The sequence below is a fragment of the Lytechinus variegatus genome, chromosome 16, assembly GCF_018143015.1.
Source record: "Lytechinus variegatus isolate NC3 chromosome 16, Lvar_3.0, whole genome shotgun sequence".
Lineage (NCBI taxonomy): Eukaryota > Metazoa > Echinodermata > Echinoidea > Temnopleuroida > Toxopneustidae > Lytechinus > Lytechinus variegatus.
Window position 1 is genome coordinate 16,424,813 of NC_054755.1, and position 18,624 is coordinate 16,443,436.

The 18,624-nt window shown below is 35.4% G+C and overlaps 1 protein-coding gene across 1 annotated transcript in view; it reads right to left on the reverse strand.

Annotated features, from left to right (window-relative positions):
- Positions 1-209: 209 nt before the first annotated feature.
- Positions 210-18,624, reverse strand: part of LOC121430007 (synaptic vesicle 2-related protein-like) — a 29,195-nt gene continuing 10,780 nt past the window's right edge. The window contains exons 3-14 of the mRNA XM_041627275.1: positions 17,543-17,713; positions 16,599-16,723; positions 15,221-15,284; positions 12,809-12,934; positions 12,359-12,490; positions 11,160-11,236; positions 8,479-8,555; positions 7,563-7,661; positions 5,961-6,072; positions 4,347-4,428; positions 3,029-3,118; positions 210-1,507 (exon numbers count right to left, since the gene is read on the reverse strand). Of these exons, the coding sequence (XP_041483209.1) occupies positions 1,391-1,507; positions 3,029-3,118; positions 4,347-4,428; positions 5,961-6,072; positions 7,563-7,661; positions 8,479-8,555; positions 11,160-11,236; positions 12,359-12,490; positions 12,809-12,934; positions 15,221-15,284; positions 16,599-16,723; positions 17,543-17,713 (1,272 nt within the window). The 3' untranslated portion in view covers positions 210-1,390. The remainder of the gene's footprint in view (positions 1,508-3,028; positions 3,119-4,346; positions 4,429-5,960; positions 6,073-7,562; positions 7,662-8,478; positions 8,556-11,159; positions 11,237-12,358; positions 12,491-12,808; positions 12,935-15,220; positions 15,285-16,598; positions 16,724-17,542; positions 17,714-18,624) is intronic.

Genomic DNA, 18,624 nt, shown 5'->3' on the forward strand with positions numbered 1-18,624 from the left:
GTGTATCTAGAGCACTAATTTTTTAATCCACTATTTTAAAAATGATAACTATTAGCGCCTATACTAAATTTGAAACAAGAGTGTAAAAACTGAGAGTAAAAAAAAAACAAAAAATAAGTTGCCGAAAGTGATTTTTTAAAGATTTTTATTGAGTTTGGTAAAAATAAAAAAAATTAAATGATACAGTACTTGTCAAAATCTATCAATTATATCCCACAAGGTTCTTGATTCATTGCCGAAAGTGATTTTTTAAAGATTTTTATTGAGTTTGGTAAAAATAAAAAAAATTAAATGATACAGTACTTGTCAAAATCTACCAATTATAACCTTGTGAAGAGCTTCAAGGGAGAACTTAAAAAAATAATGAGAAACCAACAATTGAGGTTCAGGATTTCCTTGAGCATGAGATCACACATTTTGCAATCTCACTGAAACTTCCAAGCAATCCGCAAAAACTTGCTTTACAAAATTGTTTTCTCTTCAACTAAACTTGAAATTTTGACAAAACATGTATAAAGGAGGATTGCTCTTTTCAGATAAGCTAATTTTATAATTTTGCTTGTTTCGAATCAAAATTACTGTTTTTTAACAATAGAGAACCTTCCCTGGTGACTTACCCAGGGGGGCCAGGGAGGGGGCACTCAGATTATATTTTGATGGGGGTGTGCCTTACAAAACCCTGAAATGAGAGTCTAAGAAACTGACCTTGACATACTATTCCAATGGACAAAACCGGATTCAAAACTTTGGATTTACTACTACTACGTACCATTATAGACACAGCCATAATACACTAGAGCTTTTCAGCCAAGGGTTTAACTCAAATTGTGAGAGGAGCTGACAGTTCTAAGTCACTGTTGACAACTTCCATGAAATCCATCAAGAGATGTCCCCAACGGCGTCACTTCCTATTCAACGGCATAATGCATGATCGTACCCCAAGTCATAAATTACCCCTTTTTTCGTGTTGTTTGAAGTACATTCTTCGCAATTTCGAAAACTCCCCTTTTTATTTTTACATGAAAACGGGTACAAATTAACCTTTGAAAACAAACAACAAAAAAAAAACCTTCCATTTCTGCATTCCAAGTTAAATTTTACGAACAAAATCACCTTTTTTTTACCATTTCAAGAACATACATAAAACATGTTTTCACTTCATAGAACAATGGGATCAGCAGTCCTTTTATACCCGGTGAACCCCATTTCACCATGACGTGAAATGGGATGAAAAGTAAACACACCGGGATCCGACCTGAACTTTCCAGTGGAGTTGTCAATAATTTGTGAAATTTATGTCCCAGATGGTTATTGATAAATAAACCACAACTTTAGACCTGAGTTTAAATTAACCCTGACTTAAGAATATGGGACAAGATGTTTTCATATATTATTTGAGAATCTTTCCTTTTGTTTCAATGGGTAGAAACAATGACACCAGGCAAGAGAGGAGGCAGAAGCCTGCGTACACACCTATGGCAGTCAGCACAGATGTTTTTATCATTACCTGAAAAAATAAGAAGAAACATGAATGTAGTATGCCTAAGCAATTAACTTTGAAAATACATGTTGGAATGCTTCCCAGGGAGTAGAGAAAGTGCATGTATACATGTACGTTTTGTGTGGGCAAAGCCAGGTTCCAAATTGCTACTGGGGTAGCAATTTACGTCACTATTACTTAGCACTGGATTATTTTATTAAGTTAATGAATGATCTGGGATCAGAAGTAGTGAAAAGCAAACAGGCATGTAAATTATTCCCAATAATAGCCTCAATTACACATTACAATATATCTAGTTGTAGGAAATAATAATATTCTGCATTTATATAGCGCTTAATACATCGGAACGACGTCTCTAAGCGCTTTATAGACATATTATTACCCCGGTCATCGGATCCTTGCATGCCCACATACAATGTACGCACCTTCTCCACTCCCTGGGGAGCATTCCAACAAGAGTTCCAAGACTCAATTGCTAGGCATACTACATATAGGCTTTCACATCCTACCGGGAACCCATTTAACACCTGGGTCGAGAGTGGCAAAGTGTGGATTAACGCCTTGCCAAAGGACGCTAGGCCATGGTGGGATTCGAACACATGACCCTCTGATTACAAGGCTTCAACACAACACCACACCCATAATAATGATAATATTGACTGACTCTTCTTTTGGGGAACATCACATACATCACCCATAAAAGAACAGTAATGCCCACATCTAAAGACTCCATTCATTTCAATTCACTTTTGTTACATCCATTAAAAAGGTACAATAATACAGCATACTGCATATAATACATGTATGTATAGACAATAAACAGAACAATTGATGAGTTCAAGGTAAAAGAAAGTAGTTGCAGCAAACGATTATTTCATGAGAAAGTATTTAAAATCAAGATTAATTGCCACAACATCATAGATGTAGATCTAGTACATTGCAATAATCCTTTCTTTTTTAAATCATGAAATTTACCCATTTACCTCACCTAGGTTGAGTGCAGCACATTGTGGATAAATTTCTTGCAATATATTTGATGTTCTCATCAATGCCAGTCAATATCACATAAATATTCTTTTGCCTTCAGAGAGTTCTCTACACGAATCAGCAGACTGTTGTTTTCAAGCAATGTGAGGTCATCACCACTGCCTTATTTCTAAAATAAAATTTTGCCTGAGCTGCCCCAATTATTTCTAATTTTGAGATAATGAGGTATTAATTAAAAGCCCAGCTACAATATAGTGGGGTGTTGTGGCCCAGTGGATTGGTCTTCGGACTTTGAAACAAGAGGGTCAAATCCCAGCCAATGCACATTTTTCCTTCAGCAAGAAATCTATCCACAACGTGCTGCACTCGGAATGGGTACCAGCAGGAAGTAATTCCTTACAAAGCTGTGCGCACCAGAATAGGTAGCCGAGCATATCCAGGGTAAAATAGAAGCACCTCAAGCACCTATCAAGGTGGATACATGCGCTATATTATTATGATCATTATTATCATAACTCCCTCCACTGTGGTTGGACTCACCTGGGCTACAAATGGAGTAAGAATGGCTCCTATTCTTGATGATGACACACACACGCCAAGACTTAATGCTCTAACATGGGTTGGATAAACCTGACAAAGAAAAGGGACTTGTTAGATGGGGATTTTGTTTACAAAGCATAGACAAATTATTCATAACACATGTATTTCATTTCAAGAAATTCACAGAAATCAGAAATTTAACGGATAACCGATTTTAAAAGGTAGGAAAATTTGAATAATTTACATCATTCTTTTTTACAATACATGCACATTCCAGTTGGCAGATAAGAAGTTTTTAGATAAGCATGCTATGATGTGCACCTGCAATTTAGCAATGTTGTATTAACCCTATCCAGCCTGGGGAAGGGGGGGGGGTGGGCTGTTTCCTCCCCTCAACATTTTTCATGATAATTCTGGAACGCGAAAAGATTGCTGCTCAGCGACATTTAATGACTTTTTCGTTCACCTCTTGTGCAACTTTTAAGACCAAATTCGCAAAGTGGGGGTATGTGGTTTTGAAGCTACATAACATTTCGTATTAAAGTGCATGTCAGACCCAAAATTGTTCAATAACATGATTTCATGTCAAATTTCCAATGCAAATTATGTATGTAGCCAGTGTTATATTTACTGATCAAAAGCAATAGATTTCATGTTATTTATAGACTGAAATGGTGTTAACGATTAGAAACTACATAAGAAATATCAAAAACAATAAAATACATAAGAAAAAGTATTGATAATGTCATTTTTTAATATACGTTTGACAATAATCCTAAAAGTGTCAAGACCAAAATGTTGCAGTTTTGGGGCTACATATAAAGATTTACAGCTAAATTATGATATTATGCATTATCATGATTAATAAAAAATACATTTGAATACCTTTGGTACAATTGACAATAGAATTGTGATGATTACGCTATGGGCAATGTCTGATATCGGGGGGAGGGGGGGGGGGGCAAAACAGCACCCACCCATGCTATGCTATTTAAAAACAGCCTGCGTTATTAAGCTTTGTAACTTTATATTCCTTGTACACATGGGGGGGGGGGGTCATCAGTAAAATTATCAAGCTAGAGTTTGTGCCCCTTTATCTTGTAGATTTTTAAAAACTTTTTTTTTACTATTTAAACCTACCAGTATTTCAATCAATTTCATATATTCAGCATTTATAGAAATCTTGGATGAAACCCTGATAACAATCTAACTATAAACATTAAAAAAACACACAAATTCTAATGGAAAGGAACTGTTAGATTGATGGGCTAGTAAATTTGGATATACATGAAATAATAATTCTTAAAGTAATGCTTACCTCTGGTGTATAAACATATAGCGTTTGGAAGGAACCAGCTATCATTGCTCGTACTACGAAGATGAAGATCATTTGTATATTACTGAAAAATAAAATCATTGAAATAAATTTTTTTTCTCTCTCTGAGTTTTATGATTTCTATTAAAAATTTCACTTTTGTTTGTATATTTTGTATGTTCTACATTGCTGTAAAGCGCTTTGATATGTTTTCATGAAAAACGTTATATAAGCGTAAGTTATTATTATTATTATTAAAATAAAATATTAGTTAAGTAGCAGTGTTAAGTAGGATTAAAACTCAAAGGCACAACTTTCACACAGAAATCCTGAAAGCGTCTTTACGATACTTCTAACATTCATCATACGGAAAACGATGGGGTATGTGGGGGAAAAGCTGCTGCAAAAGACGCTAAGTGCATGTACAGCACTTTCAAACAGATTGCTGCAGGTTCGAATCGGTAAATTGCTAATTCGTCTACTGCCAACTCGTCCACTTACCACATAGTACTTTCATTAAGTCTAATGGCATCCCATACAACAATATTTTGTCTAACAACCATTTGTTCCAATCATCACTTTGTCTAATCACCATTTCATGTATGACCACTTCGTCTCATAACCAGTAGGTCCAAGTAATATCCGTTTCATTCATTTTACATAATTAACACTTAGTCCAATTAGACCAAATGGTAAATGGACTAAATGGTTATTGGACCGACTGGATATTTGACAGAATGGTGAGTGGATGGAATGGCAATTAGACCATGTGGATAGTGGACGAACTGATGGTACACTGAAGGATAGTAGACGGGTAGACAAACTGGAAGTAAACCATTCAAATCACAGCCAAGAAATTTATCCACACTGTGCTGCACTTGACCTAGGTGAAATTAACAGGTACCTCGCAGAACTAATTTCTTGAATGCACTGCTGATAAATGTGGTAGCTCAAGTTATAGCTGGGGTAATCAAAGTTGCATGTTGTGTCCTCTGGCAAAAAGTGCATTCAGCTATTCTCATCTTTCCCCATTGTTCTGTGTAATGTGAGGGTTAGAGATGATGTGGGATTCCTATGTGAAGAACACAGCTCTGTCTTTTGGTAAGGAAGCTGAGAGCAGGCAAATTAAGACAGGAATGACATGTAAATGCTTGACTGGCTATCTCCAATAAACGCATTATACAATCACCTTTATAAAGTTTGATATATCTCAATTAAGAATAATGCACACACTGCATTACAGAAAAAAAGAAAATCCATTTTAGAGAGAGTTGCATGACTGTTAACATGAAATGTCATGTCATACTGGAAGAGGAATATTGTCTGGTCATGTTGACATACCATAATTTGCCTTTAATCAAATATCTATATGGAATATTTTAACTTTTTTAAGTGTCCAAGAACTTTTTTTTGTTGAGTGTATATGATACATATGGCAGACAATAAAAGCATATCAGAATAAAATATGTGCAGACACTCATTAGTGAATCTTAGCTCAACCTCATTGCATGTTTAGTGAAAGGAAGAGAAAAGATTGTTACAAAACATTCACAAATTTGGTGCAACTTGATTTTGAAATTGCACCTTTTTTTCTTGGACACACTGTACCTAACTTACCTTGATGTGCATAGGAATAGCAGGAAAGAGAATATACTGCCGATCAATAATTCAAAGCTCATTGTTTTCCTCCTTCCAAACCACTCAATAATTATGAATGTCATGATACTTCCTGCAAAAAAATGAAAAAAAAAATCTGGAAACATTTGCTTACACCAGTGGCGGATCAAGGTAAGGGCAAGTCCGACCCATGCCCCTCCCCCCCCTTGAGAGCCATAACAAATATTTGTTAATAGGGAATGTTCTGCATTATGCAAGTAAGTACCTTTTTTGCTTGTCAAATTTTTGCTGAAATAAATCACCATTAATTGGGAGTAATTTTTTTTTTTTTTTTTTTTTTTTTTGGGGGGGGGGGGCTTGTTAATTTTTTCTGAACAAATGTGCCTCCCCTCCTCCTTTTTGGAAAATCCTTGATCCACCTCTGGCTGTCACTATAAAACAAAATATATTAGCCTTCTCCTTTTCGCAAATTATGTGGTACCGTCACATAAGAATCTTTGCATCAGAATGTAATATCTGTATCATGTTGTTTAATTACACAATTAAAAAGTGTTTACAGTACTTATTTTTCATATGCACAAGAATATGGTCACATCATGTGGCCAAAGTTTCAGTGTTGGAAGCAAAATATTAGGTGTAAAAGGTAATTTGACACAAATGTGAGGGGGCTGTGATCTAGTGGTTATGACTCTTGTCTTTCAATCTGGGGGACGTGGGTTTGATCCCAGTCATATTGTTTTACTTTGGGTGAGGTGAATGGGTACCTAACAGGAAGAAATTTGATAAAACACCTAGGCAGCCCAGCTACAGCCAGGATAATAATAATGACAGTGCCTGGTTGGAGAACAATTTTCATGTCATTAATATTGCAAGGACACAGGGCACATTATTTGAAATCTGATGAAATAAGCATTGCATATAGGTGTAGATTTGTTCTAAGCAATAATAATACTATGCATACTTTATGGTAAGTTGCCAATTCGTCCACTGCCAACTCGTCCACTCACCACATGGTCTATCTTCATTTAGTCTAATGCTATTCTGTCCATCAACCATTCCAATTTCCATTCAGTCCTATCCTCACTTTATCTAAACACCATTTTGTCTCATACCCGGTTGGTCTAATATGCAATTCCTTTTCACTCATATTGCACAGATATCACTTAGTCTAATTAGACAAAATGGTATATAGACTAAATGGCTATTGGACCAACTGGTTATTGGAAGAAATGGAAATTAGACCATGTGGACATTGGACGAACTGATGGTAGACCAAATGATAGTAGACGAGTTGGCAATTGTACGAATTGGCATTGGACCAAATGAAAATAAACCTACTGTTTCACATGTGCTTATCTGTGTTGGCAATCTTCAGTGTGATCTGATATTTCATGATTTTTCAAAGGTATGTTTATGTTATCAACAGATTTTGTATTGTTTATTTCAGCTACATTAGTTATTGGTTTTAAATGTTTATAGCCTGTCAGTTGAGTGAGCAGTGTACATACACTCTAAGAGACTATGTTATTATATTGCGACAGGGAGTATTATCATTAGTATCATTAATAGAATTATAGATATGCCAATCAATACATTAATTACCTGGGTATTCTGCCAAGGATGTGACAAGAATTTGAAGATATCCTTTTTTATCAAGTGATCTGCAAGCAGCAAAACATTCAATTGCCGCCTCGGGTTCAGCTAAAACATAAGAAAAAGAAAACAATTTTACCCCCCAAAAAGACAATAATAAAGAATTCAGTGAATCTAGCATAGGAGGAATGTGACAGCAAAAACATTAATACAGTGTTGTATTTGAGTACTTTTAATGCCATAAGTGAGGGATGGGTCTTTCCTAGAAGAATCCCGCAACCATCCTTTCATCAGGGCTCGTCTTACAAAGAGTTACGATTGATCCGATCAACCGCAACTATGGAAAGCAAGTAACACCAACATTCAAAAGGGCCGTCTGCACCAGCCCGAGTTTTCAAATTAGCATGATATTTCTGATCCGGCAAATTATCCCGATCTGAACAATCTCAAGATTATTTGAATTGGACAAGCAATACTCGTACTAGTTAGTAGGATTAATCTCGAGATTGCAATCCCAAGTCATCTAGGGATTATTTGCAAAATAGCATGCTGTTTTACGAATTATCCTGCTAATTAGCAGGTGCAGACACACTCTGGATTATTTATTCATGGCGTCAGACCATAATGCATCGATGCCTCGCTCGAGCAGGAATCGCTCTTCTTGCGATGGTGTTTCTTGAATCTCCAGATTAATCGCGAAGAGGGCCGATGGGGCTAAAAGCTCAAGATTGAGCATACTTGGGCTGGTGCAACACACCTTCTGAAGACTAGTAACAGGCAGAAAAAAATACATTAATAAAACCTGAAGGCTTTAAACTGTGTGACCACAATAAATGGTTCACACCACATGCCGTAATGAATTTTAGGACCTGTTCACAAGATTTGTATAATTATATGTTTGAGAATGTGCAGAAATTAGACTCACATGCGCAAGTATTCCCTGATGAAAATAATTCAGTGGCCATAAGAACCATACCATAGTATAAAAAGGCCATAGAAAACCTGCAAAGAAATTAAAAACAAAAAATGCATTTAATTCAGAATATATTCATACAGCATTCATATTAAACAATATTTCATTTTTGTTACAGATTTCACAATAAGGACCAACATGACTGAATCATATGAATCATCAACAATACTAATTCCTCATGTTCAGTGAGGAATTAATTGTTGTTTCACCTGACAATGAGGAGAAAATTAGAATATTTCATATAACAAATACAAAAGAAAGAGTGGATGATGTCATCAGTCTCTTCATTTACATACCGACCAGGATGTGCAGATAACTGTTCTGTGAAATTCAGCGAAACTTTAAAATATCATATCTTTCTTATATCACATTCGATTTTATTGAAATTTTCAGTGTTTAGCTTGTCGGATTTTTCTCTTTTAACTAAAATCAAAATTTTGTTGGGGTGGACTTGTCATTTATCAAGGGACATTGTGAAAATTTCATGTTAAAAAATTATGACATTTGAGGTTGTTCAGATCAATTGTACCTCTTTGTAAGATGGGGGCAGGGCCCAAGCAAACATTTCATCAAACATCTGTAGGACAATATACAAATAGCGAATAGGCATGAGTGCGATGGTGCGAGATTTCGCATGAGGTGAAAGAAAGATGCTCTATTCAACGAGGCGTTAGCCGAGTTGAATAGAGCGTTTCTTTCTTTCACCGAATGCGAAATCTCGCACCATTGCACGAATAAGAATATTCGCTATTTGTGTTGTACAACGCCTCGGAATCTAGCGAAAATATGAAACAAGTGGAATGCCTCTGGCCGTCTCACCTGCATCACGCGGTTCAATATAGCAGCAGTGCTGACTTTGCATACTACTCTAACTCGCACAAGATGTTCAGTGATACATGGTTACTCTTATGTCCTCTTTTTATGAACTAGACCAATAAACTTACAGAGATATGATGGTTATTCAACAAAAAACCCCAACATGGCCAAAGTTCATTGACCTTACATGACCTTTGACCTTGATCATGTGACCTGAAACTGGAACAGGATGTTCAGTGATACTTGATTACTCTTATGTACAAGTTTCATGAATCAGATCCATAAACTTTCAAAGTTATGATGGTAATTCAACAGATACACCCAATTCGGCTAAAGTTCATTGACCTTTGACCTTGGACATGTGACCTGAAACACGCACAGGATGTTCAGTGATACTTGATTACTCTAATGTCCAAGTTTAATGAACTAGACCAATAAACTTTCAAAGTTATGATGGTAATTCAACAGATACCCCCGATTCGGCCAAAGTTCATTGACCCTAAATGACCTTTGACCTTATTCATGAGACCTGAAACTTGCACAAAATGTTCAGTGATGCTTGATTACTATTATGTCCAAGTTTCATGAATCAGATCCATAAACTTTCAAAGTTATGATGGGAATTCAACAGATATCCCCAATTCGGCCAAAGTTCATTGACCCTAAATGACCTTTGACCTTGGTCATGTGACGTGAAACTCATGCAGGATGTTCAGTGATACTTGATTAACCTTATGTCCAAGTTTCATGAACTAGGTCCATATATTTTCTAAGTTATGATGACATTTCAAAAACTTAACCTCAGGTTAAGATTTCGATGTTGATTCCTCCAACATGGTCTAAGTTCATTGACCCTAAATGACCTTTGACCTTGGTCATGTGACATGAAACTCTAATAGGATGTTCAGTAATACTTGATTAACCTTATGGCCAAGTTTTATTAACTAGGTCCATATACTTTCTAAGTTATGATGTCATTTCAAAAACTTAACCTCAGGTTAAGATTTGATGTTGACGCCGCCGCCGCCGCCGCCGCCGGAAAAGCGGCGCCTATAGTCTCACTCTGCTTCGCAGGTGAGACAAAAACAGTTTTTCCCTCCAGTAATCTATGAAAAGGGAGCAAAAATATTGAAAGCGAAAAGCAAAATTCCACAAGCTGGGCCCACAAGCGCACATGATTTTGGACAGCATTGCGCATTTAGCCAGCGGGCTGTACGCGCATTGTCACCTTATTCAATGAAATCGCATTGTGACGTCACCTCCTAAAGCCGTGCAATGGTACATTTTGGATGGTACGTCTTGTGTGCAACGGTACGAATGTGTCACATTCAGCCTCCCATTTGATCGCGTACAAGCTAAGTAGGCATTGTACAATTTAATCTGACAAATCATCATCACTCCACATTTTTGTTCCCCTTTGGTTTTGTCCCCTTGAAGAGGGGTTAGAATTAATCTTGCTTATCTGCTCATTAGCATACGGCTCTGCAGTCTGGCTGGTGGATTTCTCATGTAGGTCATCACACATAATGCTTTCAATAGCTAAGCTTTGCTATTGTGGGCACACGCACAAGTTCTTGTAATGTGTCAATATTCACGGAAATAACAGGTCCTACAGTATCAAAATATAATTTTCCTAAATTTTTACCATTAACCCCCAATACCAAGAATAATAGATAATTATATAACAGATACATATTAGATCTAATTAAGATTTTCATCTTGGATGCAAATAATAGATGAAGTGTTATACAATCTACATGTATTACATATTTGTTAGCAAATCATCAAAAGAATTTTGAGATCAGTGTGCTACTTACCATATCAGTAATAAAATGCAGGTGGATAGTGTATAATCTCTGCTTTTAAAAAGTTCTGCAAGCTTTCCTTTTGGTTTCTATGTCAGAATATAGAGAAGATAAAACATAAGATAATACAAAATACAACTTGGATTAGGTTCCTCATAGAGCCTTATAAAAATAGCCTTTTAGCCATGGCGTAATTTCCTTCAGCAAGAAATTTATCCACATTGTGCTGCACTCGACCCAGGCGAGGTGAATGGGTACCCGGCAGGATTAATTCCTTGAATGCATGAGCGCTGAGAGGCAGCTCGAGCTGAAGCCTGGGTAATAATAATAACACGCCTTGGGATAGAATATTTCTAGATAGATGGTGCTATATAAATGCCTTTTATTATTAAATCTTTTTTGAGCCAGTTTCCTCTGTTCAAGTTCACAATCATGTTACCTTTATGTAGGTGATCTTTTTAGGATTGAAAAAAAAATTTAACTATAACAAGATCACAAACTAAACAACATTTTATTTAAAGATATCTCAGGAAAGCCAGAAAATCTTAATTATACCCAATTTGAAAATTCACCAGAACTTTAAAGGGAATGTCCGGGCTGAAAATATTTAAATCTTAATACATAGAATAGAATTCACTGAGCAAAATGCAGAAAATTTCATTAAAATCGGATAACAAATAATAAAGTTATTAAAGTTTAAACTTTAGCAATATTTTGTGAAAACAGTCGTCATGAATATTCATTAGGTGGGCTGATGTCACATCTCCACTTTCCGTTATCTTAGGTTATTACATAAGATCATATTTTTTTCATTATTTCATACTTGTGTAAATAACATGTCTCCCTTACAAATGAAACAAGTTGCAGCAATAAATATCTAATGCATTAAATCAGTTGCCAATCCAAGTTTTTCTAGTTCTTGGAGGAAAAAATTGAATAAACCCAATTTCATATAAAAAAATACAAAAGAACAAGTGGACATGCGACATCATCAGCCCACCTAATGAATATTCATGACTATTTTTCACAAAATATAGCTAAATTTTAAAATTCAATAAATTTTTTTGTTTGTTGTTATCTGATTTTGATGAAATTTTCGGCATTTTGCTCAGTGAATTCTACTCTATTTATTAAGCTATAAATACTTTCAGCCTGGACCATCCCTTTAAGGACACCATTAAAGAAGACAGGCTGATCTGGAGATGACTTACGATTTCAATATTACTTTTGAGACGCCCAGGAGGTAACGGCCTCCCATTCAGTTGAGATATCACTTTAAGCGTTGCCATGGCACCCTCGAGATTTCCAGTCCCTTGCTGGAATAGGATGCTCTCGGGAACAAACTGAAATAAATCAAAGTTTATAAAAACTTGTTATTATCATTATTATACTATCATTGTTATTATTTTTAGTTGTACTATTACTATTATTTACAATTAATCAATCAATTAATACATGTATAGGGGTGTTGTGGTGTAGTGGTTCTGACTCTTGTCTTTCAATGCATATAAAAGTGAGGATGGACCGGGTTCTGGAGACTGCAAGACGGCAGATCTAACGCTACCCTGACAGAGCCCGTTTTCACCACAATTTTTGAATTGTTACGATGTCATTTTTTAGCTGAAAAAAAGAATAATTGAACTGAATTATTGACTACTTACCTTCAGCAGTAAAAAGAAGAAAAAGAGTGGAAAGGATGAAAAGAACATGAGGTATCGCCATCCCAGCCAAGGCATTACAATCAATGATAGCACCACCTGGAGGCATACTCCTGTTACCCAAAACACCTACATACGTGTACAAAAAGAGAAACAATCATAAAAATGTCAATATATGGGACTGAATAAGCAAAAATGAGGCAAAATGGTGAAATATTCCTGAATCACAAAACAGAACTAGTCAACACCTCTGGAGAATTTGAAAATAAGATAGACACCAATGAGGACAGAAGATTACGATTAGGAAATATAATTTATGCCTGATTGGTTTTGAATTTCCTATTTATATTAGCAATAAAAATAGCCATTTGTATAGCTCTATCCATCTCAATTTCATCATTCCATGGTGCAAATACAAGCTATCAACCTGGCTTTGCCTCAAGCTACTATATGCAGTGCTCAGAGCATTCCAGGAATTCATTATGCCGGGTACCAATTCTCCTCCCGTAAGACTAGCGCACAATGTGGGTAAATTTCATACGGAAGGAAAACATGCCATGATCTAGGATTCGAACCCACAACCCTCTGTTGGAAAAATGAATCAGAACCAATAGACCATGACCAGAGTTACAGGTCCAGAGCGTGTGCTGAATGGATGTTTTCTTTCTTTCAATCTTGTCAGTCAAAGGGGGGGGGGTATCGTGAGATAAATCAACATGAAAAGCTCACACAGCAAAATTTCTTTAGTTTCTTGTTTCAGGTATCACTTAGCTTTCAATACCAACACTGCGACATCAAGGAAGGCAGTTCCAAAAATTACCACACACAACATTATCCAAGTGCATGTAAAACCCCAAATTGCTCAAAAACCTGATTTCATACTCTTATTATATACAAATCTCATACAAATTACTGATCAAACTCATTGATTCAATAGTGTTTGTGATCAGAAGAGTTTGCCCATGACTTTGAAAAATAGCAATAAAAAGTGATTAAATAGACAAAAGGAAACAATGAAATATGTAAAAAACACCATGAACAGGTTGTGTTCATTGTAAATATATATAAGGTAGGATCTGTTAAACTTCGCAGTCCCTATGATTAACACAGGGAGCGAAATACGCACTTGCCTGGTTGCTCGGGGCAAGTACGAGTTAGGCAAGCGTTTAAAGTAAAAACAAAAACTACTTGCCCGAATTGGGCAAGCAAAATTCTCACAGAGAAATGAAATTTTAAAAAGTTTTCCATTTTTGACAAGCAAAAATACAGAAGAGAGAGAATGTTATTGTATATGACTTGGTCCCCTAGAAAATACATGACAATATATGAAGAGAGGATAATTAAACGGCATATTGACCTTAACTTTGGTCATGGCGGGCAAGATAAAATCCCTTTGATGAAAATACAAGGCACATCAGTACATGTTAATTATATAATATGGGAGACAATGGTATACAAGTGGAATGCCTCTGGCTGTCTCACCTGCATCACGCGATTCAACATAGCAGCAGTGCTGACTTTGAAAACTACTATAATTCGCACAAGATGTTCAGTGATATTTGGTTACTCTTATTTCCACGTTTTATGAACTAGACCAATACACTTACAGAAATAGGATGGTAATTCAACAAATACCCCCAATGTGGCCAAAGTTCATTGACCTCACATGACCTTTGACCTTGATCATGTGACCTGAAACCTGTAAAGGATATTCAGTGATACTTGATTACTCTTATGTCCAAGTTTCAAAAGTCAGATCAATAAACTTGCAAAGTTATGATGGTAAATTCAACAGATACCCCCATTATGGCTAAAGTTCATTGACCTCACATGACCTTTGACCTTGGTCATGTGACCTAAAATGTGCACAGGATGTTCAGTGATACTTGATTACTCTTATGTCCAAGTTTTATGAACTAGACCAACATACTTTCAAAGTTATGATGGTAATTCAACAGATACCCCCAAATCGGCCAAAGTACATTGACCCTAAATGACCTTTGACCTTGGTCATGTGATGTGAAACTCATGCAGGATGTTTGGTGATACTTGATTAACCTTATGGCCAAGTTTCATGAACTAGGTCCATATACTTTCTAAGTTATGATATCATTTAAAAAACTTAGGTTAAGATTTGATGTTGACGCCGCCACCGTCACCGTCGCTGCCGCCGTCGGATAAGCGGCGCCTATAGTCTCACTCTGCAATGCAGGTGAGACAATAAAACCATAAATTTTTTAATTTGAAGCCTGTTTTGAAGGATTTAAAATCTAAAGTATGTTCAGTCAAGTAATTTCCCATTGTTTAAAAATTTACTTGCCTGAACGGGCAAGTACCGTACTGTACTTCAAAAAAGTTATGTAGCACCCTGTATTCTTAAGACTGGTAAGAAGGCCTTAAATAATTTCTACTCACAGAGAGAAATGCAATACACAGTCCTCTTGTCTTCGAGGGTAAGAATTCTGCTAAAATTGTCACTCTAAACAAAACAAACAAACAAAGGTACACATACACAGGAAATGAATGAAAGTGAAAAGTGTTCATGAAAAATGTTGAAGAAACAAGAATCATGCTTGTTAAGGCCACCGCACACTTTACGACTGTTCGCGATCCGATTTTGGAACAAATCAAATCGCATTTTGCTCATTTTCTGAAAATGTGAATGGAACATATCATTTTATTTGAGGTTTAAATTAATTGAAAGAATACTAATATAACCATTTTCAAAGATTGCAAGGCTTTATTTCGGAGTAAAGGCCAAATTAGTTTCAAATCGTAGCCAATCGTACAACTGTTATGACGTCATTACGACTAGATATTAAATTCGCTTTTATTCTAAGAAAGATGATAGCATACATGTAGTCACAGATTTGAACATAGGAATTCGTACGATGATTTAGAACATGATACAGAAAATATTCCAAGTCTCAATATTAGCATCATATTCTACTACATTTTATTTTGAAATCGGGTCGCAGACCAATCGTGAGGTGTGCGACCGCCTTTAGATAGGACTGTTACAGCAATAAGGTGGCTGCTTGGTTCCAATTCTTTTACAATTAACAACTTAATCAATGAAAAATGAAGGAATGAATGAATCATTAAATGATTGTTTCATGAAACCCTCTTCATATTGATGAAAGGAACACACACCTCGGAACATTACATTGGAAAAATATTAATTCCACAGATAATGATCCAAATATACATGTACATGCATACATGTATGATGGAGGTAGACCGATAATATATTCAACATTGTAATAATTATAATGTATGAAAAAGTTAACAAGGTTAAAAAAATTACGCAAAAAAGGTCAATCCCAATACATATAATAAAGAAACAAAACAACAATGAAAAACAAATATGACTAGAATGAAAATTCAAATGACTAAATAATGAACAAAACTCAAATGCAAGGTAGGAAATACTTTCATTTTCTAGCGATCATTATAATTTTTTTCGCATTGGGGTAATTACTGAAATTTGGGAGCTATTTCTTTCACTTTAGTGTTCTTTCTTTGGGGAAACAAGCAATTAATTGGTGTATGTAAATATCAGTATTCTGCTGGATGTAGAGAAGTAATTTTCCACATATTTTCCAAATATTGTTTAAGATCTGGGGGCGACACTACAAAAGATGGTCCCAAGAAAGCATTCAATTTGGGAAATTTGGGTAATTTTGGCTGTGAAGAGGGAAAAGGTCACCGGTAGCGCTCATCATGTATTTCCTACGCTGCTAAAATGAGTGGATAGTAAATGAAATTTTCTTTTTAAAGACACCATGCATACCCCTGAGATGCCCCTCCTAATCCAAACCCGACCAGTCCTCGCAAGAAGAGAAGCCATAAATAACTGGGTGATAACGAACTCAAAGCTCCGAAGTAGAAAATGTAGAATGAACATAAACCAAGTGTCTGGATAAAAATAAAAAAAGTGAAAAAGATAAATATAAATTAAGTGGACATATCTTTTTCATGTAGATCATAAATACAATCGGCAAATGGTCAGAAAATGATACATTTCAAAGAATTAAAAATGTGAAGTAAAAAAATGTTATACCTGTGCATCCTCGTTAGCATTACATATTTAGATAAAGTGCATGTACATGTAACAATGTGGATTATGTGATATTGAAATATCAAACATTTTCTCTTTACCATTATATACCCTTTGAAAATACATGTAAGTAATCCAATTCTAATATTTGGATGCCCTAGTGACCGGGCTCACTGTCCCCTTCAAAGAAATGTGGTGTCCTTTTGAATTTTTCACATTTGTGATGTAATATCAATAAAACCCATTAATATTAATAAACTGTATGCCCTATAGGGTATGTACATACACAAGTAGTAAACACCTGTGAATACTGGACAGGTATACTTTGGAATAATAAGGGAATGAAAGGAAATGACAATTTACAAATAATACTACAACAAAATTATCCATGAACTACACTGTATCTTATTGGGAAAATAAAAAAAAATAAATCAAATAAATAAACCCAAGTTTAATTCGTAAAATTTCAAAGAAAGTCACGCTGCCAAGAACTTTAAACACAGGCTTCCTACCTATAAATTGCTCAGATTTTTATATTTCTTCATACATGTATATCTGTTCATCTTTAGTACATGTACATAAACAAATTATGATTTTGGACGGCTCAGTACCAGAAATATTCCACGAGCAAAGGCCAATATTGCACAAATTGCTGTATCAACGTGAAGCCTACTTACTGATCTCCTGCCCAGTCTATCTGCGATCAGACCCCACAGCGGAGCGCTCAAGAAATAACCTCCGAACACCACGGTGGTGAAGAGCGCCTGTTGCCATGACGACAGTCTCCATTCACACTTGAGTTTGTTAGAGAGCACGCTAACCAGCATTATCTCAAATGCATCAGCCATCTAAAATGTAAGAAACAGAAAACAAATCGAACATTTAAATCATATCTATTTTCAGAGCCTTATAAGCTCACTGCAGTACAAATCACATATTATTTTGAATTTGCTATATATATATATTCCCTTATTCAGGTTTTTTCATCATTACAAAGGATTATGTAAATTGTATTTAATTCATGCTAGATTTGACAAAACTAATTGATTCAACATTAAAACCCTAAAATGGTCAAAACACACAAAATGCAATCAAATAGAATAAAAATGTGCATATTTTTTTATCACAGGTGGAAAGGGGAGGGGGTCGGAATTCTAAGTGGTCTTTAAAAGTCAAGTCCACAGCAGAAAAATGTTGATTTGAATCAATAGAGAAAACTCTTACAGGCATAATGCTGAAAATATCACCGAAATTGGATGTAAAATAAGAAAGTTATCACATTTTAAAGTCTCACTTATTTGTCACAAAACAGTTATATGCACAACCAAGTGACATGTAAATGAGAGTCGATGATGTCCATCACTCACTATTTTTTTTTGTTTTTTATTGTTTAAATTATACAATATTTCAATTTTTACTAATTTGACATTAAGGACCAACTTGACTGAACCATAAGATGTTATAACAATGTAATACCACATGTTCAGGAAGGAATAAAACTTTGTCTCACAGGGCAATGAGAAAATTAGAATAATTCATATTTTATATAATAAAATACAAAAGAAATAGTGAGTGAGTGATATCATCAGTCCCCTCATACCGACCAGGATGTACATGTACATTTAACTGTTTTGTGAAATTAAGCGAAACTTAAAACTTTCTTTAATATTTTACATCAGATTTTGATGAAATTTTTGGTGTTATGCTTGTTGGATTTTTCTTTAATTATTCAAATCAACTTTTTGCTGGGGTGGACTTG